Genomic DNA, 27,083 nt, shown 5'->3' with positions numbered 1-27,083 from the left:
CTGGGCGGCATTCCCGGTCCGCCTGCCGCGTTTTCCTGGGCAGCATTCTCCGGTCTGCCAGCCGCGTTTTCCAGGGTGGCATTCTCCGGTCCGACAGCCGCGTTTTCCTGGGCGGCATTCCCGGTCCGCCAGCCGCGTTTTCCTGGGCGGCCTTCCCGATCCGCAAGCCGCGTTTTCCTGGACGGCATGCCCGGTCCGCCAGCCGCGTTCTCCTGGGCGGCATTCCCGATCCGCCAGCTATGTTTTCCTGGGCGGCATTCCCGGTCCGCCAGCCGCGTTTTCCTGGGCGGCATTCCCGGTCTGCCAGCGGCGTTTTCCTCGGCGGCATTCCCGATCCGCCAGCTGCGTTTTCCTGGGCGGCATTCCCGGTCCGCCTGCCGCGTTTTCCTGGGCAGCATTCTCCGGTCTGCCAGCCGCGTTTTCCTTTGCGGCATTCCCGGTCCGCCAGCTGTGTTTTCCTGGGCCTCATTCTCCGGTCCGCCAGCTGTGTTTTCCTGGGCGGCATTCCCTGTCCGACAGCCGCGTTTTCCTGGGCGGCATTCCCGGTCCGCCAGCCGCGTTTTCCTGGGCGGCATTCTCCGGTCCGCCAGCCGCGTTTTCCTGGGGCGGCATTCCTGGTCCGCCAGCCGCGTTTTCCTGGGCGGCATTCCCGGTCTGCCAGCCGCGTTTTCCTGGGCGGCATTCTCCGGTCCGCCAGCCGCGTTTTCCTGGGCGGCATTCCCGGTCCGCCAGCCGCTTTTTCCTGGGGCGGCATTCCCGGTCCGTCAGTCGCGTTTTCCTGGGCGGCATTCCCGGTCCGCCAGCCGCGTTTTCCAGGGTGGCATTCTCCGGTCCGACAGCCGCGTTTTCCTCGGCGGCATTCCCGGTCCGCCAGCCGCGTTTTCCTGGGCCTCATTCTCCGGTCCGCCAGCTGTGTTTTCCTGGGCGGCATTCCCTGTCCGACAGCCGCGTTTTCCTGGGCGGCATTCCCGGTCCGCCAGCCGCGTTTTCCTGGGCGGCATTCTCCGGTCCGCAAGCCGCGTTTTCCTGGGGCGGCATTCCTGGTCCGCCAGCCGCGTTTTCCCGGGCGGCATTCCCGGTCTGCCAGCCGCGTTTTCCTGGGCGGCATTCTCCGGTCCGCCAGCCGCGTTTTCCTGGGCGGCATTCCCGGTCCGCCAGCCGCGTTTTCCTGGGGCGGCATTCCCGGTCCGTCAGTCGCGTTTTCCTGGGCGGCATTCCCGGTCCGCCAGCCGCATTTTCCTGGACGGCCTTCCCGATCCGCCAGCCGTGTTTTCCTGGGCAGCATTCTCCGGTCTGCCAGCCGCGTTTTCCTGGGCGGCATTCCCGGTCCGCCAGCTGTGTTTTCCTGGGCGGCATTCTCCGGTCCGCCAGCCATGTTTCCCTGGGCGGCATTCCCGGTCCGCCAGCGGCGTTTTCCAGGGTGGCATTCTCCGGTCCGACAGCCGCGTTTTCCTGGGCGGCATTCCCGGTCCGTCAGCCGCGTTTTCCTGGGCGGCATTCTCCGGTCCGCCAGCTGTGTTTTCCTGGGCGGCATTCCCTGTCCGCCAGCCACGTTTTCCTGGGCGGCATTCCCGGTCCGCCAGCCGCGTTTTCCTGAGCGGCATTCTCCGGTCCACCAGCCGCGTTTTCCTGGGGCGGCATTCCCGGTCCGCCAGCCGCGTTTTCCTGGGCGGCATTCCCGGTCTGCCAGCCGCGTTTTCCTGGGCGGCATTCCCGATCAGCCAGCCGCGTTTTCCTGGGCGGTATTCCCTGTCCGACAGCCGCGTTTTCCTGGGGCGGCATTCCCGGTCCGCCAGTCGCGTTTTCCTGGGCGGCATTCCCGGTCCGGCAGCCGCATTTTCCTGGGCGGCATTCTCCGGTCCGCCAGCCGCGTTTCCCTGGGCGGCATTCCCGGTCCGCCAGCCGCCTTTTCCTGGGCGGCCTTCCCGATCCACAAGCCGCGTTTTCCTGGACGGCATGCCCGGTCCGCCAGCCGCGTTCTCCTGGGCGGCATTCCCGATCCGCCAGCTGTGTTTTCCTGGGCGGCATTCCCGGTCCGCCAGCCGCGTTTTCCTCGGCGGCATTCCCGGTCTGCCAGCCGCGTTTTCCTCGGCGGCATTCCCGATCCGCCAGCTGCGTTTTCCTGGGCGGCATTCCCGGTCCGCCAGCCGCGTTTTCCTGGGCGGCATTCTCCGGTCTGCCAGCCGCGTTTTCCTTTGCGGCATTCCCGGTCCGCCAGCTGTGTTTTCCTGGGGCTCATTCTCCGGTCCGCCAGCTGTGTTTTCCTGGGCGGCATTCCCTGTCCGACAGCCGCGTTTTCCTGGGCGGCATTCCCGGTCCGCCAGCCGCGTTTTCCTGGGCGGCATTCTCCGGTCCGCCAGCCGCGTTTTCCTGGGGCGGCATTCCTGGTCCGCCAGCCGCGTTTTCCTGGGCGGCATTCCCGGTCTGCCAGCCGCGTTTTCCTGGGCGGCATTCTCGGGTCCGCCAGCCGCGTTTTCCTGGGCGGCATTCCCGGTCCGCCAGCCGCTTTTTCCTGGGGCGGCATTCCCGGTCCGTCAGTCGCGTTTTCCTGGGCGGCATTCCCGGTCCGCCAGCCGCGTTTTCCAGGGTGGCATTCTCCGGTCCGACAGCCGCGTTTTCCTCGGCGGCATTCCCGGTCCGCCAGCCGCGTTTTCCTGGGCCTCATTCTCCGGTCCGCCAGCTGTGTTTTCCTGGGCGGCATTCCCTGTCCGACAGCCGCGTTTTCCTGGGCGGCATTCCCGGTCCGCCAGCCGCGTTTTCCTTGGCGGCATTCTCCGGTCCGCCAGCCGCGTTTTCCTGGGGCGGCATTCCTGGTCCGCCAGCCGCGTTTTCCCGGGCGGCATTCCCGGTCTGCCAGCCGCGTTTTCCTGGGCGGCATTCTCCGGTCCGCCAGCCGCGTTTTCCTGGGCGGCATTCCCGGTCCGCCAGCCGCGTTTTCCTGGGGCGGCATTCCCGGTCCGTCAGTCGCGTTTTCCTGGGCGGCATTCCCGGTCCGCCAGCCGCATTTTCCTGGACGGCCTTCCCGATCCGCCAGCCGTGTTTTCCTGGGCAGCATTCTCCGGTCTGCCAGCCGCGTTTTCCTGGGCGGCATTCCCGGTCCGCCAGCTGTGTTTTCCTGGGCGGCATTCTCCGGTCCGCCAGCCGTGTTTCCCTGGGCGGCATTCCCGGTCCGCCAGCCGCGTTTTCCTCGGCGGCCTTCCCGATCCGCCAGCCGCATTTTCCTGGGCGGCATTCTCCGGTCCGCCAGCCGCGTTTTCCTGGGCGGCATTCCCGGTCCGCCAGCGGCGTTTTCCAGGGTGGCATTCTCCGGTCCGACAGCCGCGTTTTCCTGGGCGGCATTCCCGGTCCGTCAGCCGCGTTTTCCTGGGCGGCATTCTCCGGTCCGCCAGCTTTGTTTTCCTGGGCGGCATTCCCTGTCCGACAGCCACGTTTTCCTGGGCGGCATTCCCGGTCCGCCAGCGGCGTTTTCCAGGGTGGCATTCTCCGGTCCGACAGCCGCGTTTTCCTGGGCGGCATTCTCCGGTCCGCCAGCCGCGTTTCCCTGGGCGGCATTCCCGGTCCGCCAGCCGCCTTTTCCTGGGCGGCCTTCCCGATCCACAAGCCGCGTTTTCCTGGACGGCATGCCCGGTCCGCCAGCCGCGTTCTCCTGGGCGGCATTCCCGATCCGCCAGCTGTGCTTTCCTGGGCGGCATTCCCGGTCCGCCAGCCGCGTTTTCCTCGGCGGCATTCCCGGTCTGCCAGCCGCGTTTTCCTCGGCGGCATTCCCGATCCGCCAGCTGCGTTTTCCTGGGCGGCATTCCCGGTCCGCCAGCCGCGTTTTCCTGAGCGGCATTCTCCGGTCCACCAGCCGCGTTTTCCTGGGGCGGCATTCCCGGTCCGCCAGCCGCGTTTTCCTGGGCGGCATTCCCGGTCTGCCAGCCGCGTTTTCCTGGGCGGCATTCCCGATCAGCCAGCCGCGTTTTCCTGGGCGGCATTCCCGGTCCGCCAGCCGCGTTTTCCTGGGGCGGCATTCCCGGTCCGCCAGCCGCGTTTTCCTCGGCGGCCTTCCCGATCCGCCAGTCTCGTTTTCCTGGGCGGCATTCTCCGGTCCGCCAGCCGCGTTTTCCTGGGCGGCATTCCCGGTCCGCCAGCCGCGTTTTCCAGGGTGGCATTCTCCGGTCCGACAGCCGCGTTTTCCTGGGCGGCATTCCCGGTCCGCCAGCCGCGTTTTCCTGGGCGGCCTTCCCGATCCGCAAGCCGCGTTTTCCTGGACGGCATGCCCGGTCCGCCAGCCGCGTTCTCCTGGGCGGCATTCCCGATCCGCCAGCTGTGTTTTCCTGGGCGGCATTCCCGGTCCGCCAGCCGCGTTTTCCTGGGCGGCATTCCCGGTCTGCCAGCGGCGTTTTCCTCGGCGGCATTCCCGATCCGCCAGCTGCGTTTTCCTGGGCGGCATTCCCGGTCCGCCTGCCGCGTTTTCCTGGGCAGCATTCTCCGGTCTGCCAGCCGCGTTTTCCTTTGCGGCATTCCCGGTCCGCCAGCTGTGTTTTCCTGGGCCTCATTCTCCGGTCCGCCAGCCGCGTTTTCCTGGGGCGGCATTCCTGGTCCGCCAGCCGCGTTTTCCTGGGCGGCATTCCCGGTCTGCCAGCCGCGTTTTCCTGGGCGGCATTCTCCGGTACGCCAGCCGCGTTTTCCTGGGCGGCATTCCCGGTCCGCCAGCCGCTTTTTCCTGGGGCGGCATTCCCGGTCCGTCAGTCGCGTTTTCCTGGGCGGCATTCCCGGTCCGCCAGCCGCGTTTTCCAGGGTGGCATTCTCCGGTCCGACAGCCGCGTTTTCCTCGGCGGCATTCCCGGTCCGCCAGCCGCGTTTTCCTGGGCCTCATTCTCCGGTCCGCCAGCTGTGTTTTCCTGGGCGGCATTCCCTGTCCGACAGCCGCGTTTTCCTGGGCGGCATTCCCGGTCCGCCAGCCGCGTTTTCCTGGGCGGCATTCTCCGGTCCGCCAGCCGCGTTTTCCTGGGGCGGCATTCCTGGTCCGCCAGCCGCGTTTTCCCGGGCGGCATTCCCGGTCTGCCAGCCGCGTTTTCCTGGGCGGCATTCTCCGGTCCGCCAGCCGCGTTTTCCTGGGCGGCATTCCCGGTCCGCCAGCCGCGTTTTCCTGGGGCGGCATTCCCGGTCCGTCAGTCGCGTTTTCCTGGGCGGCATTCCCGGTCCGCCAGCCGCATTTTCCTGGACGGCCTTCCCGATCCGCCAGCCGTGTTTTCCTGGGCAGCATTCTCCGGTCTGCCAGCCGCGTTTTCCTGGGCGGCATTCCCGGTCCGCCAGCTGTGTTTTCCTGGGCGGCATTCTCCGGTCCGCCAGCCATGTTTCCCTGGGCGGCATTCCCGGTCCGCCAGCCGCGTTTTCCTCGGCGGCCTTCCCGATCCGCCAGCCGCATTTTCCTGGGCGGCATTCTCCGGTCCGCCAGCCGCGTTTTCCTGGGCGGCATTCCCGGTCCGCCAGCGGCGTTTTCCAGGGTGGCATTCTCCGGTCCGACAGCCGCGTTTTCCTGGGCGGCATTCCCGGTCCGTCAGCCGCGTTTTCCTGGGCGGCATTCTCCGGTCCGCCAGCTGTGTTTTCCTGGGCGGCATTCCCTGTCCGCCAGCCACGTTTTCCTGGGCGGCATTCCCGGTCCGCCAGCCGCGTTTTCCTGAGCGGCATTCTCCGGTCCACCAGCCGCGTTTTCCTGGGGCGGCATTCCCGGTCCGCCAGCCGCGTTTTCCTGGGCGGCATTCCCGGTCTGCCAGCCGCGTTTTCCTGGGCGGCATTCCCGATCAGCCAGCCGCGTTTTCCTGGGCGGCATTCCCTGTCCGACAGCCGCGTTTTCCTGGGGCGGCATTCCCGGTCCGCCAGTCGCGTTTTCCTGGGCGGCATTCCCGGTCCGGCAGCCGCATTTTCCTGTGCGGCATTCTCCGGTCCGCCAGCCGCGTTTCCCTGGGCGGCATTCCCGGTCCGCCAGCCGCCTTTTCCTGGGCGGCCTTCCCGATCCACAAGCCGCGTTTTCCTGGACGGCATGCCCGGTCCGCCAGCCGCGTTCTCCTGGGCGGCATTCCCGATCCGCCAGCTGTGTTTTCCTGGGCGGCATTCCCGGTCCGCCAGCCGCGTTTTCCTCGGCGGCATTCCCGGTCTGCCAGCCGCGTTTTCCTCGGCGGCATTCCCGATCCGCCAGCTGCGTTTTCCTGGGCGGCATTCCCGGTCCGCCAGCCGCGTTTTCCTGGGCGGCATTCTCCGGTCCGCCAGCCACGTTTTCCTGGGCGGCATTCCCGGTCCGCCAGCCGCGTTTTCCTGGGGCGGCATTCCCGGTCCGCCAGTCGCGTTTTACTGGGCGGCATTCCCGGTCCACCAGCCGCATTTTCCTGGACGGCCTTCCCGATCCGCCAGCCGTGTTTTCCTGGGCAGCATTCTCCGGTCTGCCAGCCCCGTTTTCCTGGGCTGCATTCCCGGTCCGCCAGCTGTGTTTTCCTGGGCGGCATTCTCCGGTCCGCCAGCCGCGTTTCCCTGGGCGGCATTCCCGGTCCGCCAGCCGCGTTTTCCTCGGCGGCCTTCCCGATCCGCCAGTCGCGTTTTCCTGGGCGGCATTCTCCGGTCCGCCAGCCGCGTTTTCCTGGGCGGCATTCCCGGTCCGCCAGCCGCGTTTTCCAGGGTGGCATTCTCCGGTCCGACAGCCGCGTTTTCCTGGGCGGCATTCCCGGTCCGCCAGCCGCGTTTTCCTGGGCCTCATTCTCCGGTCCGCCAGCTGTGTTTTCCTGGGCGGCATTCCCGGTCCGCCAGCCGCGTTTTCCTGGGCGGCCTTCCCGATCCGCAAGCCGCGTTTTCCTGGACGGCATGCCCGGTCCGCCAGCCGCGTTCTCCTGGGCGGCATTCCCGATCCGCCAGCTGTGTTTTCCTGGGCGGCATTCCCGGTCCGCCAGCCGCGTTTTCCTGGGCGGCATTCCCGGTCTGCCAGCCGCGTTTTCCTCGGCGGCATTCCCGATCCGCCAGCTGCGTTTTCCTGGGCGGCATTCCCGGTCCGCCAGCCGCGTTTTCCTGGGCAGCATTCTCCGGTCTGCCAGCCGCGTTTTCCTGGGCGGCATTCCCGGTCCGCCAGCTGTGTTTTCCTGGGCCTCATTCTCCGGTCCGCCAGCTGTGTTTTCCTGGGCGGCATTCCCTGTCCGACAGCCGCGTTTTCCTGGGCGGCATTCCCGGTCCGCCAGCCGCGTTTTCCTGGGCGGCATTCTCCGGTCCACCAGCCGCGTTTTCCTGGGGCGGCATTCCTGGTCCGCCAGCCGCGTTCTCCTGGGCGGCATTCCCGATCCGCCAGCTGTGTTTTCCTGGGCGGCATTCTCCGGTCCGCCAGCCGCGTTTTCCTGGGCCGCATTCCCGGTCCGCCAGCCGCGTTTTCCTGGGGCGGCATTCCCGGTCCGTCAGTCGCGTTTTCCTGGGCGGCATTCCCGGTCCGCCAGCCGCGTTTTCCAGGGTGGCATTCTCCGGTCCGACAGCCGCGTTTTCCTCGGCGGCATTCCCGGTCCGCCAGCCGCGTTTTCCTGGGCCTCATTCTCCGGTCCGCCAGCTGTGTTTTCCTGGGCGGCATTCCCTGTCTGACAGCCGCGTTTTCCTGGGCGGCATTCCCGGTCCGCCAGCCGCGTTTTCCTGGGCGGCATTCTCCGGTCCGCCAGCCGCGTTTTCCTGGGGCGGCATTCCTGGTCCGCCAGCCGCGTTTTCCCGGGCGGCATTCCCGGTCTGCCAGCCGCGTTTTCCTGGGCGGCATTCTCCGGTCCGCCAGCCGGGTTTTCCTGGGCGGCATTCCCGGTCCGCCAGCCGCGTTTTCCTGGGGCGGCATTCACGGTCCGTCAGTCGCGTTTTCCTGGGCGGCATTCCCGGTCCGCCAGCCGCATTTTCCTGGACGGCCTTCCCGATCCGCCAGCCGTGTTTTCCTGGGCAGCATTCTCCGGTCTGCCAGCCGCGTTTTCCTGGGCGGCATTCCCGGTCCGCCAGCTGTGTTTTCCTGGGCGGCATTCTCCGGTCCGCCAGCCGTGTTTCCCTGGGCGGCATTCCCGGTCCGCCAGCCGCGTTTTCCCCGGCGGCCTTCCCGATCCGCCAGCCGCATTTTCCTGGGCGGCATTCTCCGGTCCGCCAGCCGCGTTTTCCTGGGCGGCATTCCCGGTCCGCCAGCGGCGTTTTCCAGGGTGGCATTCTCCGGTCCGACAGCCGCGTTTTCCTGGGCGGCATTCCCGGTCCGTCAGCCGCGATTTCCTGGGCAGCATTCTCCGGTCCGCCAGCTGTGTTTTCCTGGGCGGCATTCCCTGTCCGACAGCCACGTTTTCCTGGGCGGCATTCCCGGTCCGCCAACCGCGTTTTCCTGGGGCGGCATTCCCGGTCCGCCAGCCGCGTTTTCCTGGGCGGCATTCCCGGTCTGCCAGCCGCGTTTTCCTGGGCGGCATTCCCGATCAGCCAGCCGCGTTTTCCTGGGCGGCATTCCCGGTCCGCCAGCCGCGTTTTCCTGGGGCGGCATTCCCGGTCCGCCAGTCGCGTTTTCCTGGGCGGCATTCCCGGTCCGGCAGCCGCATTTTCCTGGGCGGCATTCTCCGGTCCGCCAGCCGCGTTTCCCTGGGCGGCATTCCCGGTCCGCCAGCCGCCTTTTCCTGGGCGGCCTTCCCGATCCACAAGCCGCGTTTTCCTGGACGGCATGCCCGGTCCGCCAGCCGCGTTCTCCTGGGCGGCATTCCCGATCCGCCAGCTGTGTTTTCCTGGGCGGCATTCCCGGTCCGCCAGCCGCGTTTTCCTCGGCGGCATTCCCGGTCTGCCAGCCGCGTTTTCCTCGGCGGCATTCCCGATCCGCCAGCTGCGTTTTCCTGGGCGGCATTCCCGGTGCGCCAGCCGCGTTTTCCTGGGCGGCATTCTCCGGTCCGCCAGCCACGTTTTCCTGGGCGGCATTCCCGGTCCGCCAGCCGCGTTTTCCTGGGCGGCATTCCCGGTCCGCCAGCCGCGTTTTCCAGGGTGGATTCTCCGGTCCGCCAGCCGCGTTTTCCTGGGCGGCATTCCCGGCCCGCCAGCCGCGTTTTTCTGGGCGGCATTCCCGGTCTGCCAGCCGCGTTTTCCTGGGGCGGCATTCCCGGTCAGCCAGCCGCGTTTTCCTGGGCGGCATTCCCAGTCCGCCAGCCGCGATTTCCTGGGCGGCATTCCCGGTCCGCCAGCTGCGTTTTCCTGGGCAGCCTTCCCGATCAGCCAACCGCGTTTTCCTGGGCGGCATTCCCGGTCCGCCAGCCGCGTTTTCCTGGGCGGCATTCCCTGTCCGCCAGCCGCGTTTTCCTGGGCAACCTTCCCGATCAGCCAGCCGCGTTTTCCTGGGCGGCATTCCCGGTCCGCCAGCCGCGTTTTCCTGGGCAGCATTCTCCGATCCGCCAGCCGCGTTTCCTTCGGCGGCATTCCCGGTCCGCCAGCCGCGTTTTCCTGTGCGGCATTCCCAATCAGCCAGCCGCGTTTTCCTGGGCGGCAATCCCGGTCCGCAAGCCGCGTTTTCCTCGGCGGCATTCCCGGTCCGCCAGCCGCGTTTTCCTTCGCGGCATTCTCCGTTCCGCCAGCCACGTTTTCCTGGGGCGGCATTCCCGGTCCGACAGCCGCGTTTTCCTGGGCGGCATTCCCGAACAGCCAGCCGCGTTTTCCTGGGCGGCATTCTCCGGTCTGCCAGCCACGTTTCCTGGGCGGCATTCCCGGTCCGCCAGCCGCATTTTCCTGGGCAGCATTCTCCGGTCCGCCAGCTGTGTTTTCCTGGGCGGCATTCCCGATCCGCCAGCCGCGTTTTCCTGGGCGGCATTCTCCGGTCTGCCAGCCGCGTTTCCTGGGCGGCATTCCCGGTCCGCCAGCCGCATTTTCCTGGGCAGCATTCTCCGGTCCGCCAGCTGTGTTTTCCTGGGCGGCATTCCCGGTCCGCCAGCCGCCTTTTCCTGGGCAGCAATCTCCGGTCCGCCAGCCGCGTTTTACTGGGCGGCATTCCCGGTCCGCCAGCCGCGTTTTACTGGGCGGCATTCCCGATCTGCCAGCCGCGTTTTCCTGGGCGGCATTCCCGATCCGCCAGCCGCGTTTTCCTGGGCTGCATTCCCGGTCCGCCAGCCGCGTTCTCCTGGGCGGCATTCCCGATCCGCCAGCTGCGTTTTCCTGGGCGGCATTCCCGGTCCGCCAGCCGCGGTTTCCTCGGCGGCATTCCCGGTCCGCCAGCCGCGTTTTCCTGGGCGGCATTCCCGATCCGCCAGCTGCGTTTTCCTGGGCGACATTCCCGGTCCGCCAGCCGCGTTTTACTGGGCGGCATTCCCGATCCGCCAGCTGCGTTTTCCTGGGCGGCATTCCCGGTCCGCCAGCCGCGTTTTCCTGGGCGGCATTCTCCGGTCCGCCAGCCACGTTTTCCTGGGCGGCATTCCCGGTCCGCCAGCCGCGTTTTCCTGGGCGGCATTCCCGGTCCGCCAGCCGCGTTTTCCAGGGTGGCATTCTCCGGTCCGCCAGCCGCGTTTTCCTGGGCGGCATTCCCGGCCCGCCAGCCGCGTTTTCCTGGGCGGCATTCCCGGTCTGCCAGCCGCGTTTTCCTGGGGCGGCATTCCCGGTCAGCCAGCCGCGTTTTCCTGGGCGGCATTCCCAGTCCGCCAGCCGCGATTTCCTGGGCGGCATTCCCGGTCCGCCAGCTGCGTTTTCCTGGGCAGCCTTCCCGATCAGCCAGCCGCGTTTTCCTGGGGCGGCATTCCCGGTCAGCCAGCCGCGTTTTCCTGGGCGGCATTCCCAGTCCGCCAGCCGCGATTTCCTGGGCGGCATTCCCGGTCCGCCAGCTGCGTTTTCCTGGGCAGCCTTCCCGATCAGCCAACCGCGTTTTCCTGGGCGGCATTCCCGGTCCGCCAGCCGCGTTTTCCTGGGCGGCATTCCCGGTCCGCCAGCCGCGTTTTCCTGGGCAACCTTCCCGATCAGCCAGCCGCGTTTTCCTGGGCGGCATTCCCGGTCCGCCAGCCGCGTTTTCCTGGGCAGCATTCTCCGATCCGCCAGCCGCGTTTCCTTCGGCGGCATTCCCGGTCCGCCAGCCGCGTTTTCCTGGGCGGCATTCCCGATCAGCCAGCCGCGTTTTCCTGGGCGGCAATCCCGGTCCGCAAGCCGCGTTTTCCTCGGCGGCATTCCCGGTCCGCCAGCCGCGTTTTCCTTCGCGGCATTCTCCGTTCCGCCAGCCACGTTTTCCTGGGGCGGCATTCCCGGTCCGACAGCCGCGTTTTCCTGGGCGGCATTCCCGAACAGCCAGCCGCGTTTTCCTGGGCGGCATTCTCCGGTCTGCCAGCCACGTTTCCTGGGCGGCATTCCCGGTCCGCCAGCCGCATTTTCCTGGGCAGCATTCTCCGGTCCGCCAGCTGTGTTTTCCTGGGCGGCATTCCCGATCCGCCAGCCGCGTTTTCCTGGGCGGCATTCTCCGGTCTGCCAGCCGCGTTTCCTGGGCGGCATTCCCGGTCCGCCAGCCGCGTTTTCCTGGGCAGCATTCTCCGATCCGCCAGCCGCGTTTCCTTCGGCGGCATTCCCGGTCCGCCAGCCGCGTTTTCCTGGGCGGCATTCCCGATCAGCCAGCCGCGTTTTCCTGGGCGGCAATCCCGGTCCGCAAGCCGCGTTTTCCTCGGCGGCATTCCCGGTCCGCCAGCCGCGTTTTCCTTCGCGGCATTCTCCGTTCCGCCAGCCACGTTTTCCTGGGGCGGCATTCCCGGTCCGACAGCCGCGTTTTCCTGGGCGGCATTCCCGAACAGCCAGCCGCGTTTTCCTGGGCGGCATTCTCCGGTCTGCCAGCCACGTTTCCTGGGCGGCATTCCCGGTCCGCCAGCCGCATTTTCCTGGGCAGCATTCTCCGGTCCGCCAGCTGTGTTTTCCTGGGCGGCATTCCCGATCCGCCAGCCGCGTTTTCCTGGGCGGCATTCTCCGGTCTGCCAGCCGCGTTTCCTGGGCGGCATTCCCGGTCCGCCAGCCGCATTTTCCTGGGCAGCATTCTCCGGTCCGCCAGCTGTGTTTTCCTGGGCGGCATTCCCGGTCCGCCAGCCGCCTTTTCCTGGGCAGCAATCTCCGGTCCGCCAGCCGCGTTTTACTGGGCGGCATTCCCGGTCCGCCAGCCGCGTTTTACTGGGCGGCATTCCCGATCTGCCAGCCGCGTTTTCCTGGGCGGCATTCCCGATCCGCCAGCCGCGTTTTCCTGGGCTGCATTCCCGGTCCGCCAGCCGCGTTCTCCTGGGCGGCATTCCCGATCCGCCAGCTGCGTTTTCCTGGGCGGCATTCCCGGTCCGCCAGCCGCGGTTTCCTCGGCGGCATTCCCGGTCCGCCAGCCGCGTTTTCCTGGGCGGCATTCCCGATCCGCCAGCTGCGTTTTCCTGGGCGACATTCCCGGTCCGCCAGCCGCGTTTTACTGGGCGGCATTCCCGATCCGCCAGCTGCGTTTTCCTGGGCGGCATTCCCGGTCCGCCAGCCGCGTTTTCCTGGGCGGCATTCTCCGGTCCGCCAGCCACGTTTTCCTGGGCGGCATTCCCGGTCCGCCAGCCGCGTTTTCCTGGGCGGCATTCCCGGTCCGCCAGCCGCGTTTTCCAGGGTGGCATTCTCCGGTCCGCCAGCCGCGTTTTCCTGGGCGGCATTCCCGGCCCGCCAGCCGCGTTTTCCTGGGCGACATTCCCGGTCTTCCAGCCGCGTTTTCCTGGGGCGGCATTCCCGGTCAGCCAGCCGCGTTTTCCTGGGCGGCATTCCCAGTCCGCCAGCCGCGATTTCCTGGGCGGCATTCCCGGTCCGCCAGCTGCGTTTTCCTGGGCAGCCTTCCCGATCAGCCAACCGCGTTTTCCTGGGCGGCATTCCCGGTCCGCCAGCCGCGTTTTCCTGGGCGGCATTCCCGGTCCGCCAGCCGCGTTTTCCTGGGCAACCTTCCCGATCAGCCAGCCGCGTTTTCCTGGGCGGCATTCCCGGTCCGCCAGCCGCGTTTTCCTGGGCAGCATTCTCCGATCCGCCAGCCGCGTTTCCTTCGGCGGCATTCCCGGTCCGCCAGCCGCGTTTTCCTGGGCGGCATTCCCGATCAGCCAGCCGCGTTTTCCTGGGCGGCAATCCCGGTCCGCAAGCCGCGTTTTCCTCGGCGGCATTCCCGGTCCGCCAGCCGCGTTTTCCTTCGCGGCATTCTCCGTTCCGCCAGCCACGTTTTCCTGGGGCGGCATTCCCGGTCCGACAGCCGCGTTTTCCTGGGCGGCATTCCCGATCAGCCAGCCGCGTTTTCCTGGGCGGCATTCTCCGGTCTGCCAGCCACGTTTCCTGGGCGGCATTCCCGGTCCGCCAGCCGCATTTTCCTGGGCAGCATTCTCCGGTCCGCCAGCTGTGTTTTCCTGGGCGGCATTCCCGATCCGCCAGCCGCGTTTTCCTGGGCGGCATTCTCCGGTCTGCCAGCCGCGTTTCCTGGGCGGCATTCCCGGTCCGCCAGCCACATTTTCCTGGGCAGCATTCTCCGGTCCGCCAGCTGTGTTTTCCTGGGCGGCATTCCCGGTCCGCCAGCCGCCTTTTCCTGGGCAGCAATCTCCGGTCCGCCAGCCGCGTTTTACTGGGCGGCATTCCCGGTCCGCCAGCCGCGTTTTACTGGGCGGCATTCCCGGTCCGCCAGCCGCGTTTTACTGGGCGGCATTCCCGATCCGCCAGCTGCGTTTTCCTGGGCGGCATTCCCGGTCCGCCAGCCGCGTTTTCATGGGCGGCATTCTCCGGTCCGCCAGCCACGTTTTCCTGGGCGGCATTCCCGGTCCGCCAGCCGCGTTTTCCTGGGCGGCATTCCCGGTCCGCCAGCCGCGTTTTCCAGGGTGGCATTCTCCGGTCCGCCAGCCGCGTTTTCCTGGGCGGCATTCCCGGCCCGCCAGCCGCGTTTTCCTGGGCGACATTCCCGGTCTGCCAGCCGCGTTTTCCTGGGGCGGCATTCCCGGTCAGCCAGCCGCGTTTTCCTGGGCGGCATTCCCAGTCCGCCAGCCGCGATTTCCTGGGCGGCATTCCCGGTCCGCCAGCTGCGTTTTCCTGGGCAGCCTTCCCGATCAGCCAACCGCGTTTTCCTGGGCGGCATTCCCGGTCCGCCAGCCGCGTTTTCCTGGGCGGCATTCCCGGTCCGCCAGCCGCGTTTTCCTGGGCAACCTTCCCGATCAGCCAGCCGCGTTTTCCTGGGCGGCATTCCCGGTCCGCCAGCCGCGTTTTCCTGGGCAGCATTCTCCGATCCGCCAGCCGCGTTTCCTTCGGCGGCATTCCCGGTCCGCCAGCCGCGTTTTCCTGGGCGGCATTCCCGATCAGCCAGCCGCGTTTTCCTGGGCGGCAATCCCGGTCCGCAAGCCGCGTTTTCCTCGGCGGCATTCCCGGTCCGCCAGCCGCGTTTTCCTTCGCGGCATTCTCCGTTCCGCCAGCCACGTTTTCCTGGGGCGGCATTCCCGGTCCGACAGCCGCGTTTTCCTGGGCGGCATTCCCGATCAGCCAGCCGCGTTTTCCTGGGCGGCATTCTCCGGTCTGCCAGCCACGTTTCCTGGGCGGCATTCCCGGTCCGCCAGCCGCATTTTCCTGGGCAGCATTCTCCGGTCCGCCAGCTGTGTTTTCCTGGGCGGCATTCCCGATCCGCCAGCCGCGTTTTCCTGGGCGGCATTCTCCGGTCTGCCAGCCGCGTTTCCTGGGCGGCATTCCCGGTCCGCCAGCCGCATTTTCCTGGGCAGCATTCTCCGGTCCGCCAGCTGTGTTTTCCTGGGCGGCATTCCCGGTCCGCCAGCCGCCTTTTCCTGGGCAGCAATCTCCGGTCCGCCAGCCGCGTTTTACTGGGCGGCATTCCCGGTCCGCCAGCCGCGTTTTACTGGGCGGCATTCCCGATCTGCCAGCCGCGTTTTCCTGGGCGGCATTCCCGATCCGCCAGCCGCGTTTTCCTGGGCTGCATTCCCGGTCCGCCAGCCGCGTTCTCCTGGGCGGCATTCCCGATCCGCCAGCTGCGTTTTCCTGGGCGGCATTCCCGGTCCGCCAGCCGCGGTTTCCTCGGCGGCATTCCCGGTCCGCCAGCCGCGTTTTCCTGGGCGGCATTCCCGATCCGCCAGCTGCGTTTTCCTGGGCGACATTCCCGGTCCGCCAGCCGCGTTTTACTGGGCGGCATTCCCGATCCGCCAGCCGCGTTTTCCTCGGCGGCATTCCCGATCAGCCAGCCGTGTTTTCCTGGGCGGCATTCCCGATCAGCCAGCCATGTTTTCCTGGGCGGCATTCCCGATCAGCCAGCCATGTTTTCCTGGGCGGCATTCTCCTGTCCGCCAGCCGCGTTTCCCTGGGCGGCATTCCCGGTCCGCCTGCCGCGTTTTCCTGGGCGGCATTCCCGGTCCGCCAGCCGCGTTCTCCTGGGCGGCATTCCCGGTCCGCCAGCCGCGTTCTCCTGGGCGGCATTCCCGATACGCCAGCTGCGTTTTCCTGGGCGGCATTCCCGGTCCTCCAGCCGCGTTTTCCTGGGCTGCATTCCCGGTCCGCCAGCCGCGTTCTCCTGGGCGGCCTTCCCGATACGCCAGCTGTGTTTTCCTGGACGGCATTCCCGGTCCACCAGCCGCGTTTTCCTGGGCGGCATTCCCGGTCCCCCAGCCGCGTTTTCCTGGGCGGCATTCCCGATCCGCCAGCTGCGTTTTCCTGGACGGCATTCCCGGTACGCCAGCCGCGTTTACCTGGGCGGCATTCCCGGTCCGCCAGCCGCGTTTTCTTTGGCGGCATTCCCAATCCGCCAACCGCGTTTTCTTGGGTGGCATTCCCGGTCCGCCAGCCACGTTTTCCTGGGTGGCATTCCCGATCCGCCAGCCGCGTTTTCCTGGGCGGCATTCCCGGTCCGCCAGCCGCATTCTCCTGGGCGGGATTCCCGATACGCCAGCTACGTTTTCCTGGACGGCATTCCCGATCCGCCAGCCCCGTTTTCCTGGGCTGCATTCCCGGTCCGCCAGCCGCGTTCTCCTGGGCGGCATTCCCGATACGCCAGCTGCGTTTTCCTGGACGGCATTCCCGGTCCACCAGCCGCGTTTTCCTGGGCGGCATTCCCGGTCCGCCAGCCGCGTTTTCCTCGGCGGCATTCCCGGTCCGCCAGCCGCGTTTTCCTGGGCGGCATTCTCCGGTCTGCCAGCCACGTTTCCTGGGCGGCATTCCCGGTCCGCCAGCCGCATTTTCCTGGGCAGCATTCTCCGGTCCGCCAGCTGTGTTTTCCTGGGCGGCATTCCCGATCCGCCAGCCGCGTTTTCCTGGGCGGCATTCTCCGGTCTGCCAGCCGCGTTTCCTGGGCGGCATTCCCGGTCCGCCAGCCGCATTTTCCTGGGCAGCATTCTCCGGTCCGCCAGCTGTGTTTTCCTGGGCGGCATTCCCGGTCCGCCAGCCGCCTTTTCCTGGGCAGCAATCTCCGGTCCGCCAGCCGCGTTTTACTGGGCGGCATTCCCGGTCCGCCAGCCGCGTTTTACTGGGCGGCATTCCCGATCTGCCAGCCGCGTTTTCCTGGGCGGCATTCCCGATCCGCCAGCCGCGTTTTCCTGGGCTGCATTCCCGGTCCGCCAGCCGCGTTCTCCTGGGCGGCATTCCCGATCCGCCAGCTGCGTTTTCCTGGGCGGCATTCCCGGTCCGCCAGCCGCGGTTTCCTCGGCGGCATTCCCGGTCCGCCAGCCGCGTTTTCCTGGGCGGCATTCCCGATCCGCCAGCTGCGTTTTCCTGGGCGACATTCCCGGTCCGCCAGCCGCGTTTTACTGGGCGGCATTCCCGATCCGCCAGCCGCGTTTTCCTCGGCGGCATTCCCGATCAGCCAGCCGTGTTTTCCTGGGCGGCATTCCCGATCAGCCAGCCATGTTTTCCTGGGCAGCATTCCCGATCAGCCAGCCATGTTTTCCTGGGCGGCATTCTCCTGTCCGCCAGCCGCGTTTCCCTGGGCGGCATTCCCGGTCCGCCTGCCGCGTTTTCCTGGGCGGCATTCCCGATCCGCCAGCCGCGTTTTCCTGGGCTGCATTCCCGGTCCGCCAGCCGCGTTCTCCTGGGCGGCATTCCCGATCCGCCAGCTGCGTTTTCCTGGGCGGCATTCCCGGTCCGCCAGCCGCGGTTTCCTCGGCGGCATTCCCGGTCCGCCAGCCGCGTTTTCCTGGGCGGCATTCCCGATCCGCCAGCTGCGTTTTCCTGGGCGACATTCCCGGGCCGCCAGCCGCGTTTTACTGGGCGGCATTCCCGATCCGCCAGCCGCGTTTTCCTCGGCGGCATTCCCGATCAGCCAGCCGTGTTTTCCTGGGCGGCATTCCCGATCAGCCAGCAATGTTTTCCTGGGCGGCATTCCCGATCAGCCAGCCATGTTTTCCTGGGCGGCATTCTCCTGTCCGCCAGCCGCGTTTCCCTGGGCGGCATTCCCGGTCCGCCTGCCGCGTTTTCCTGGGCGGCATTCCCGGTCCGCCAGCCGCGTTCTCCTGGGCGGCATTCCCGGTCCGCCAGCCGCGTTCTCCTGGGCGGCATTCCCGATACGCCAGCTGCGTTTTCCTGGGCGGCATTCCCGGTCCTCCAGCCGCGTTTTCCTGGGCTGCATTCCCGGTCCGCCAGCCGCGTTCTCCTGGGCGGCATTCCCGATACGCCAGCTGCGTTTTCCTGGACGGCATTCCCGGTCCACCAGCCGCGTTTTCCTGGGCGGCATTCCCGGTCCCCCAGCCGCGTTTTCCTGGGCGGCATTCCCGATCCGCCAGCTGCGTTTTCCTGGACGGCATTCCCGGTACGCCAGCCCTGTTTACCTGGGCGGCATTCCCGGTCCGCCAGCCGCGTTTTCTTTGGCGGCATTCCCAATCCGCCAACCGCGTTTTCCTGGGTGGCATTCCCGGTCCGCCAGCCACGTTTTCCTGGGTGGCATTCCCAATCCGCCAGCCGCGTTTTCCTGGGCGGCATTCCCGGTCCGCCAGCCGCGTTCTCCTGGGCGGGATTCCTGATACGCCAGCTACGTTTTCCTGGACGGCATTCCCGATCCGCCAGCCCCGTTTTCCTGGGCTGCATTCCCGGTCCGCCAGCCGCGTTCTCCTGGGCGGCATTCCCGATACGCCAGCTGCGTTTTCCTGGACGGCATTCCCGGTCCACCAGCCGCGTTTTCCTGGGCGGCATTCCCGGTCCGCCAGCCGCGTTTTCCTCGGCGGCATTCCCGGTTGCCAGCCGCGTTTTCCTGGGCGGCGTGTCCTCGCCGGCAGTGGGATTCTCCGTTCCCACGACCTGCCATTGTGCCCACCTCGTGCCACCGGGAAACCCGCGGGCGTGGGTGCGCTGCTGGCGCAACGGAGAATCCTGCCGGAGGAGAATCCCGCCCCATGTTTTCTGGAAGCAGTTGGACCCAGCGCTGTGGCCGAAGGGCGTCAAAGGCTGTGGCGGGAAGGCGGGATGAGGCTATTGAGTTGGATGATCAGCCATGATCGTGGTGAATGGCGGAGCAGCTCGAAGGCCTCCTCCTGCTCCTATCTTGTACGTTTCTGTGTTTTTCACACCATTCCTTTTGTGTTTTATTTGCAGTGCGATCATGGACTAAAGTTCGAAGACTCAGTCACCTCTCATTAAGATGAGAGTAGCACCAGTTTAAGCTGGAAACCCACGGCTGTGAGGTAAACTAGGAGGAGTCCGGGAATGTATCTTTGCAGGATTGGGAATCCGAGGGCATCGATTACTGTAATCCAACTAATTCCAGGAATCCATTCATCCACTTTCAGAATGACCAACTCAATGGCAAATAAACTTTCAGCACAGTTCAATGTGAAATCCTACATTTCGATAGGAAGAATAGGGAGGTCACTTTTTCCAGGCGTAGCCCATTTTAAAGTTATTTGCAGTCGAAAGGTTCATTGCTAAATAGGTCAAAAAACTGACCACCGATTGATTTGTTGTAAACTCGTCCTACAAAGTAGTCGGCATCCGGGTGCAAGAGTTGTCTTGTGCCCGTCGGCATGGTGACCGTCTGGGCAATTCAATGGAAGATTTGTTTTTCCCTGTTCTTCAGATCTGGCGGCTTGAGGTTTGGTCAACAGTCAAGAGGAACATTAGCGCAGGCAACCTGGTCACTTTATGTGACGAAACAAACAAACCCGGTTGAGTATAAGGAAAGGAATCTCACCAAACGGCACCGTGTATAATCTCGAGGATGTATTTTGTAACTTAATTTAGAGCCATCAGGAAAACCCATCGGGAAAAACCATCGGGAAAATCAGGGCGGCACGGTAGCACGGTGGTTAGCACTGTCGCGTCACAGCTCCAGGGTCCCAGGTTCGATTCCAGCTTGGGTCACTGTCTGTGCGGAGTCTGCACGTTCTCCCCGTGTGTGCGTGGGTTTCCTCCGGGTGCTCCGGTTTCCTCCCACAGTCCAAAGACGTGCAGGTTAGGTGGATTGGCCATGATAAATTGCCCTTAGTGTCCCCAGAAAAAAGGTTGGGTGGGGTTACTGGGTTATGGGGATGGGGTGGAGGTGTTGACTTTGGGTAGGGTGCTCTTTCCAAGGGCCGGTGCAGACTCGATGGGCCGAATGGCCTCCTTCTGCACTGTGAATTCTATGATTCTATGAAAACCGAAGCTGTTCTCTTTGGTTCTTTGATGTAGAAGATTAACGAACATTGTCTTTTCTTTATTTCCCGTTTCTGATTATGTTTTAGGGGCCGAAACTCCTCTGTTCTCTCACACATTTAAATGGGAACACTTGCTTTGATGCGAGTAGTTTTGGTTGTAGTTGTTTCCTGTGATTTTTATTAAAAACTCATTCACGGAATGTGGGTGTTTCTGGCTGGGCCCAAATCCATTGCCCGACCCTTGAGAAGGTGGTGGTGGTCTGCCTCCTTGCAGTCCCTGAGGTGTAGGTACACGCACTGTGCTGTTAGGGAGGGAGATCCACTCAAACCGCTCCAAAAACAATGAAAAGGAATTAAATGGGACCCCCGACGTCGGACCCCCGACGTCGACCGAGGTCTACGAAGCAGCAACGACAAACTCAGCCCTGCCAACCCTGCAAAGACGTCCTTATTAACGTCTGGGGGCATGTGCCAAAACTGGGTGAGCTGTCTCACAGACTAGCCAAGCAATAGCCTGATATACCTCACAGACATTGTCCATCACTGTGGTGTTCTCGGTGTTGCTTATTTCTGGATGGTTGGCGTAGTGTTCACAAAGACCACAAAACAGCTTTAACTTAAACAAAGCTATAAATGTATTAACACTACTAACTTGGATTAGACACGTACTCCTAAAGAATACACAGGTGATTAATAACATCTAAACTCATCTACAGCTGATCTCACTAATGGTTTGCACTATGATCTGCTCTCACTTACACTATCTGTATTTCTGACTCTCTCTAGCTAACTCCTGCACACACTCTCCCACAAGGCTTAGCATCACTGCCTTATAAACTTGTAACCATAGCTCCCTCTAGTGGCTACTCGTGACACCCCATTAACCGTTGCAGTTCTTTTTTTTTTTAAATTTAGAGTACCCAATTCATTTTTTCCAATTAAGGGGCAATTTAGCGTGGCCAATCCACCTGCCCTGCACATCTTTGGGTTGTGGGGGCGAAACCCACGCAGACACGGGGAGAATGTGCAAACTCCACACGGACAGTGACCCAGAGCCGGGATCGAACCTGGGACCTCGGCGCGGTGAGGGAGCAGGGCTAACCCACTGCGCCACCGTGCTGCCCTAACCCTTGCAGTTCTGATAGTTATGGTAACACCACAATCACCATCCCTGGGTCACGCCAGCAGAGGTGGCAGCACAGTAGTATATAGTCGGGTGGGAGTTCCCCTGGGAGTCTGCAACATCGACTCCGGACCCCATGAAGTCCCATGGCATCAAATCAAACAAATGCAAGGAAATCTCGGCGCGATACGACCACCGCGTTGCGCCCAACGTGGATCTGGGCGCACCGGTTAAATAGCGGGAAAGAATTTTCTGGAAAAACGCGGCAATTTTTGGCGGGGTTCTTTACCCTGCAAAAAAAAAAGCGGGAAAGGACAAAATGGAGATTGGGGCCGGCTGCGAAGCAGTTTGCGATTCACCCGGCCCGCTCCCAAACCGAGTCCCGGATCTCACTCAAAAGCGTCGAGCATGTGATCAACCCTAATTTGCATTCATTCCAATCTCATTAGCGAGATTGAAGTCACATGCAATTCACCCACTCCCCAGCGAGAAGTCATGCGGGCATCGTTTAGTAGCCCTTTTTTTAAATGCATTTCGAGTACCCAATTCATTTTTTTTTCCAATGAAGGGGCAATTTAGCGTGGCCAATCCACCTACCCTGCACATCTTTGGGTTGGTGGGGGCGAAACCCACGCAGACACAGGGAGACCTTCAAGTCATCTTTAAATATTATGGACTATTCACTGCTACACTCCGCCGCCTGTTCGGGTACACAGAGGGAGAATTCAGAATGTGCTCCGGTTTCCTCCCACAAGTCCCGAAAGACGTGCTGTTAGGTGAATTGGACATTCTGAATTCTCCCTCTGCGTACCCGAACAGGCGCCGGTGTGTGACGACTAGGGGATTTTCACAGGAACTTCATTGCAGTGTTAATGTAAGCATACTTGTGACAATAATAAAGATTATTATTATATTATCATATTATGATTACAGCTACCTCGGGTGCCTGGAACTGTTTGTATTGTTAACAATCTGTGCATGATTCAGCTTTTAGTGATTATTAATATTGACTGGCATAATTCTTTACATTATCTTTCTTTCCCACAGGAACATGAGACGCCGTCCTACACTGTGTGTGTGTGTGCTCATGTGTGCTCGTGTGTGCACGTGTGTGCGTGCACGCATGTGTGTGTGTGTGCACGTGTGTGTGTGTGCACGTGTGTGTGTGTGTGCATGTGTGTGTGCACGTGTGTGTGTGTGTGCACGTGTGTGTGTGTGTGCACGTGTGTGTGCACGTGTGTGTGTGTGCACGTGTGTGTGTGTGTGCATGTGTGTGTGTGTGCACGTGTGTGTGTGCACGTGTGTGTGTGTGTGCACGTGTGTGTGTGTGTGTGCACGTGTGTGTGTGTGTGTGCACGTGTGTGTATGCACGTGTGTGTGTGCACGTGTGTGTGTGTGCACGTGTGTGTGCACGTGTGTGTGTGTGTGCACGTGTGTGTGTGTGCACGTGTGTGTGTGCACGTGTGTGTGTGTGTGTGTGCACGTGTGTGTGTGTGTGTGCATGTGTGTGTGTGTGCACGTGTGTGTGTGTGCACGTGTGTGTGTGTGTGCACATGTGTGTGTGTGTGCACGTGTGTGTGTGTATGTGTGTGTGTGTGCACGTGTGTGTGTGTGTACATGTGTGTGTGTGTGCACGTGTGTGTGTGTGTGCACGTGTGTGTGTGTGTGCACGTGTGTGTGTGTGTGCACGTGTGTGTGTGCACGTGTGTGTGTGTGTGTGTGTGTGTGTGTGTGCACGTGTGTGTGTGTGGGTGCCTCACTCATCTTTTTCTGGAACTGTTAGGATTGTGAAGCACCTGACAGTCACCAATATGGATGGATTCAGATCCTTGGGCTGGTATAACTTGAAGATAATAAAATGCTCACGTGGCTAAATCGTTTATTTATTGTCATTTAATTGTCGTACAAAGGGCGCTGTCCTGAATTAATTGGACTTAAATTGTGGCTCAGTTGGTAACATTTGCCTTTGAGTCGGAAGGTTGGAGCACCAAGTCACATTCTAGGGGCAGAAGAGTTCTTTCTGATAAACATTTATCTCCAACATCCCAAAAACAGATTACCTGGTCATTATCACATTGATGTTTATGGGAGCTTGCTGTGTAAAAATTGCCTCCTGCATTTCCTACAATAAGAGTGACTGCGTTTCAGGTTCAGACTCCACAGGCAGGAAGGGAATGGGTGGCTGCCAGGAAGAGGACGAGGCAGGCAGTGCGGGAACCTCCTGTGGCTATTCCCCTACAAAAACAGATGTACCGTTTTGGATACTGTTGAGGGGGAATGGCCTCTCAGGGGAAAGCAGCAGCAGCCAAACTCGTAGCACCGCGTTGGTGCAGGGGGAGGAATACAAAGTGTGGGAATGTAACAGTTACAGGGAATTCGATTGTAAGGGGAATAGATAGATGTTTCTGTGGCCGCAAAAGAGACTCCAGGATGGTAAGTTGTCTCCCTTGAGCTAGGGTCAAGGATGTCTCCGAGCGGTTACAGGACGTTCTGGAGGAGGAGGGGGAGAGTGAATAGCCAGTGGTTGTGGTGCACATTGGTACAAATGCCATAGGTTAAAAAAAAGGCTGAGGTCCTGAAATATCGGGATCTAGGAAGCAAGTTGAAAAATAGGACCTCAAAGGTAGTTACCTCAGGATTACAATCAGTGCCACGCGCTAGTCAGACAGAGTCGAAACAGCAGGATATAAAGAACAAATACGTGGCTGAAGAGATAGCGTGAGAGGGAGGGTTTCAGATTCCTGGGACATTGGGACTGGTTCTGGGGGAGGTGGAGCCGGTACAAACTGGATGGGTTACAGATGGGCAGGACCAGGACTGATCCTGAGGGGGCACTTGCCAGAGCGTTTGGGAAGGGTTTGAACTAATATGGCAGGGGGATGGGAACCTATGTAAGGATTCAGAACAGGGGAATCAAGATAAGAGAAAAAGGCAACAAGGAAAGCAAGAAAAGTGCTCGGCAAAGAAATCACTGGCCTGCTTGAGGTAAGGACACAGTAAGGAATTGGAGCGACGGGACAAGGGGCGTTAAAAGGACTAGTCTTAAGGTTTTGTACCTGAAAGTTCAGAGCATTCGAAATAAAATTGATGAATTAGTTACGCAGATAGATGTAAAGGGGTATGATACACTTGGGATTACAGAGACATGGCTTCAAGGTGACTAAGGGGGCGGGATTCTCCTATCCCGAGGCAGAGTGTCCACGCCATCGTAAACACTATCAAGGGACACAGAGAAAGTGAGGGACACAGAGAGAGACGGACAGAGAAAGAGAGGTGCACAGTGAGAGAGGGATAGAGAGAGAGGGACAAAGAGAGGGGGACAGAGAGAGGTACGCAGATAGAAAGGTACACAGTGAGAGAAAGGTACAGAGAGAGAGAGAGACAGGGACATGGAGGGAGAGGGATACAGTGAGGGACAGGGAGAGGCGGGCACACAGAGAGAGTGAGGGACACGGGAAAGAGGTACACAGCGGGTCAGGATCTGAGGTTTCTGGGACGTGAGTGGGTCAGGATGTGAGGGTTAGGGAACATGATGGTGTGAGGGTGCCAGGACATGAGGCAGTCAGGACATTGGGGTTATCAAACTGACCGTTTTCATTCAATCCAAATTGTTTCATTATAAATTCAAATCTCGCGAATTGACATCAGAGGATTTCAGTGAAAAATCTCATTGAAGCTCTCTGTCTAATGAAATGACATTGATGTGACTATATTTATTTAGGAATAAACTTTACATCTCACAGAGAGAAAAAATCGAATTGAATCCAAATTTATAGAGCAGATCACTGAAGAAATCTGTGAACAACATGTAAAATAGGAAGTGAAACTTTGCAATGAGCTTTGTTTTTGTGGCCAGGAACTTTCTCTTAAAATGGAGGCAGAAATGAAGTTGTGTTTAACTCACATTCTGTGATTTCTTGCTGTTTATTTACTCATTCTGAGGAAAGCCCTCCTAGGGTGAAAGACGAATAGTCAATCCCACAACTTTCCCACTGCCCCTCTCCTCATTGCCCTGTGTCAATCCCACAACTTTCCCACTGCCCCTCTCTCTCCCCATTGCCCTGTGTCAATCCTACAACTTTCCCACTGCCCCTCTCTCTCTCCTCATTGCCCTGTGTCAATATACAACTTTCCCACTGCCCCCTCTCTCTCCTCATTGCCCTGTGTCAATCCGACAACCTTCCCACTGCCCCCTCTCTCTCCTCATTGCCCTGTGTCAATCTACAACTTTCCCACTGCCCCTCTCTCGCCTCATTGCCCTGTGTCATTCCCACAACTTTCCCACTGCCTCTCTCTCTCCTCATTGCTCTGTGTCAATCCCACAACTTTCCCACTGCCCCCTCTCATCATTGCCCTGTGTCAATCCCACAACTTTCCCACTGCCACCCTCTCTCCTCATTGCCCTGTGTCAATCTACAACTTTCCCACTGCCCCTCTCTCTCCTCATTGCCCTGTGTCAATCTACAACTTTCCCACTGCCCCTCTGCTCATTGCCCTGTGTCAATCCCACAACTTTCCCACTGCCCCTCTCTCTCCCCATTGCCCTGTGTCAATCTACAACTTTCCCACTGCCCCCTCTCTCCTCATTGCCCTGTGTCAATCCCACAACTTACCCACTGCCCCTTCTCTCTCCTCATTGCCCTGTGTCAATCCGACAACCTTCCCACTGCCCCCTCTCTCTCCTCATTGCCCTGTGTCATTCCCACAACTTTCCCACTGCCCCTCTCTCTCCTCATTGCTCTGTGTCAATCCCACAACTTTCCCACTGCCCCCTCTCATCATTGCCCTGTGTCAATCCCACAACTTTCCCACTGCCACCGTCTCTCCTCATTGCCCTGTGTCAATCCCACAACTTTCCCACTGCCCCCCTCTCTCCTCATTGCCCTGTGTCAATCTACAACTTTCCCACTGCCCCCTCTCTCCTCATTGCCCTGTGTCAATCCCACAACTTTCCCACTGCCCCCTCTCTCTCCTTATTGCCCCGTGTCAATCTACAACTTTCCCACTGCCCTCTCTCTCCTCATTGCCCTGTGTCAATTTACAACTTTCCCACTGCCCCCCTCTCTCCCCATTGCCCTGACTCAATCTACAACTTTCCCACTGCCCTCTCCTCATTGCCCTGTGTCAATCCCACAACTTTCCCACTGCCCCTCTCTCTCCCCATTGCCCCGTGTCAATCTACAACTTTCCCACTGCCCCTCTCTCTCCCCATTGCCCCGTGTCAATCTACAACTTTCCCACTGCCCCTCTCTCTCCTCATTGCCCCGTGTCAATCTACAACTTTCCCACTGCCCCTCTCTCTCCTCATTGCCCTGTGTCAATCTACAACTTTCCCACTGCCCTCTCTCTCCTCATTGCCCTGTGTCAATCTACAACTTTCCCACTGCCCCTCTCTCTCCTCATTGCCCTGTGTCAATCTACAACTTTCCCACTGCCCCTCTCTCTCCTCATTGCCCTGTGTCAATCCCACAACTTTCCCACTGCCCATTTCTCTCATTGCCCTGTGTCAATCTACAACTTTCCCACTGCCCCCCTCTCTCCTCATTGCCCTGTGTCAATCCCACAACTTTCCCACTGCCCCTCTCTCGCCCCATTGCCCCGTTTCAATCTACAACTTTCCCACTGCCCCTCTCTCTCCCCATTGCCCCGTGTCAATCTACAACTTTCCCGCTGCCCGTCTCTCTCCTCATTGCCCTGTGTCAATCTACAACTTTCCCACTGCCCCTCTCTCGCCTCATTGCCCTGTGTCAATCCCACAACTTTCCCACTGCCCTCTCTCTCCTCATTGCCCTGTGTCAATTTACAACTTTCCCACTGCCCCCCTCTCTCCCCATTGCCCTGTGTCAATCTACAACTTTCCCACTGCGCCTCTCTCGCCTCATTGCCCTGTGCCAATCCCACAACTTTCCCACTGCCCCTCTCTCTCCTCATTGCCCCGTGTCAATCTACAACTTTCCCACTGCCCCTCTCTCTCCTCATTGCCCTGTGTCAATCTACAACTTTCCCACTGCCCCTCTCTCTCCTCATTGCCCTGTGTCAATCCCACAACTTTCCCACTGCCCCTCTCTCTCCTCATTGCCCTGTGTCAATCCCACAACTTTCCCACTGCCCCCCTCTCTCCTCATTGCCCTGTGTCAATCTACAACTTTCCCACTGCCCTCTCTCTCCTCATTGCCCTGTGTTAATCTACAACTTTCCCATTGCCCCTCTCTCGCCTCATTGCCCTGTGTCAATCCGACAACTTTCTCACTGCCCCTCTCTCTCCTCATTGCCCTGTGTCAATCTACAACTTTCCCACTGCCCCTCTCTCTCCTCTTTGCCCTGTGTTAATCTACAACTTTCCCACTGCTCCCTCTCTCCTCATTGCCCTGTGTCAATCCCACAACTTTCCCACTGCCCCTCTCTCTCATTGCCCT

General features: G+C 61.8%; 1 protein-coding gene across 1 annotated transcript in view; it reads left to right on the top strand.

Moving 5' to 3' along the window:
- The window catches only part of LOC140389186 (uncharacterized), a 94,898-nt gene extending 72,351 nt beyond the window's left edge, over window positions 1–22,547 (top strand). The window contains exons 8-9 of the mRNA XM_072473348.1: window positions 18,505–18,593; window positions 21,715–22,547. Of these exons, the coding sequence (XP_072329449.1) occupies window positions 18,505–18,554 (50 nt within the window). The 3' untranslated portion in view covers window positions 18,555–18,593; window positions 21,715–22,547. The remainder of the gene's footprint in view (window positions 1–18,504; window positions 18,594–21,714) is intronic.
- Window positions 22,548–27,083: the final 4,536 nt, after the last annotated feature.

Source organism: Scyliorhinus torazame, chromosome 14 (assembly GCF_047496885.1).
Source record: "Scyliorhinus torazame isolate Kashiwa2021f chromosome 14, sScyTor2.1, whole genome shotgun sequence".
In the NCBI taxonomy this organism is placed as follows: domain Eukaryota; kingdom Metazoa; phylum Chordata; class Chondrichthyes; order Carcharhiniformes; family Scyliorhinidae; genus Scyliorhinus; species Scyliorhinus torazame.
Note: the sequence above shows the minus strand (reverse complement) of the source record. Positions and strands in the feature narration are given on the sequence as shown.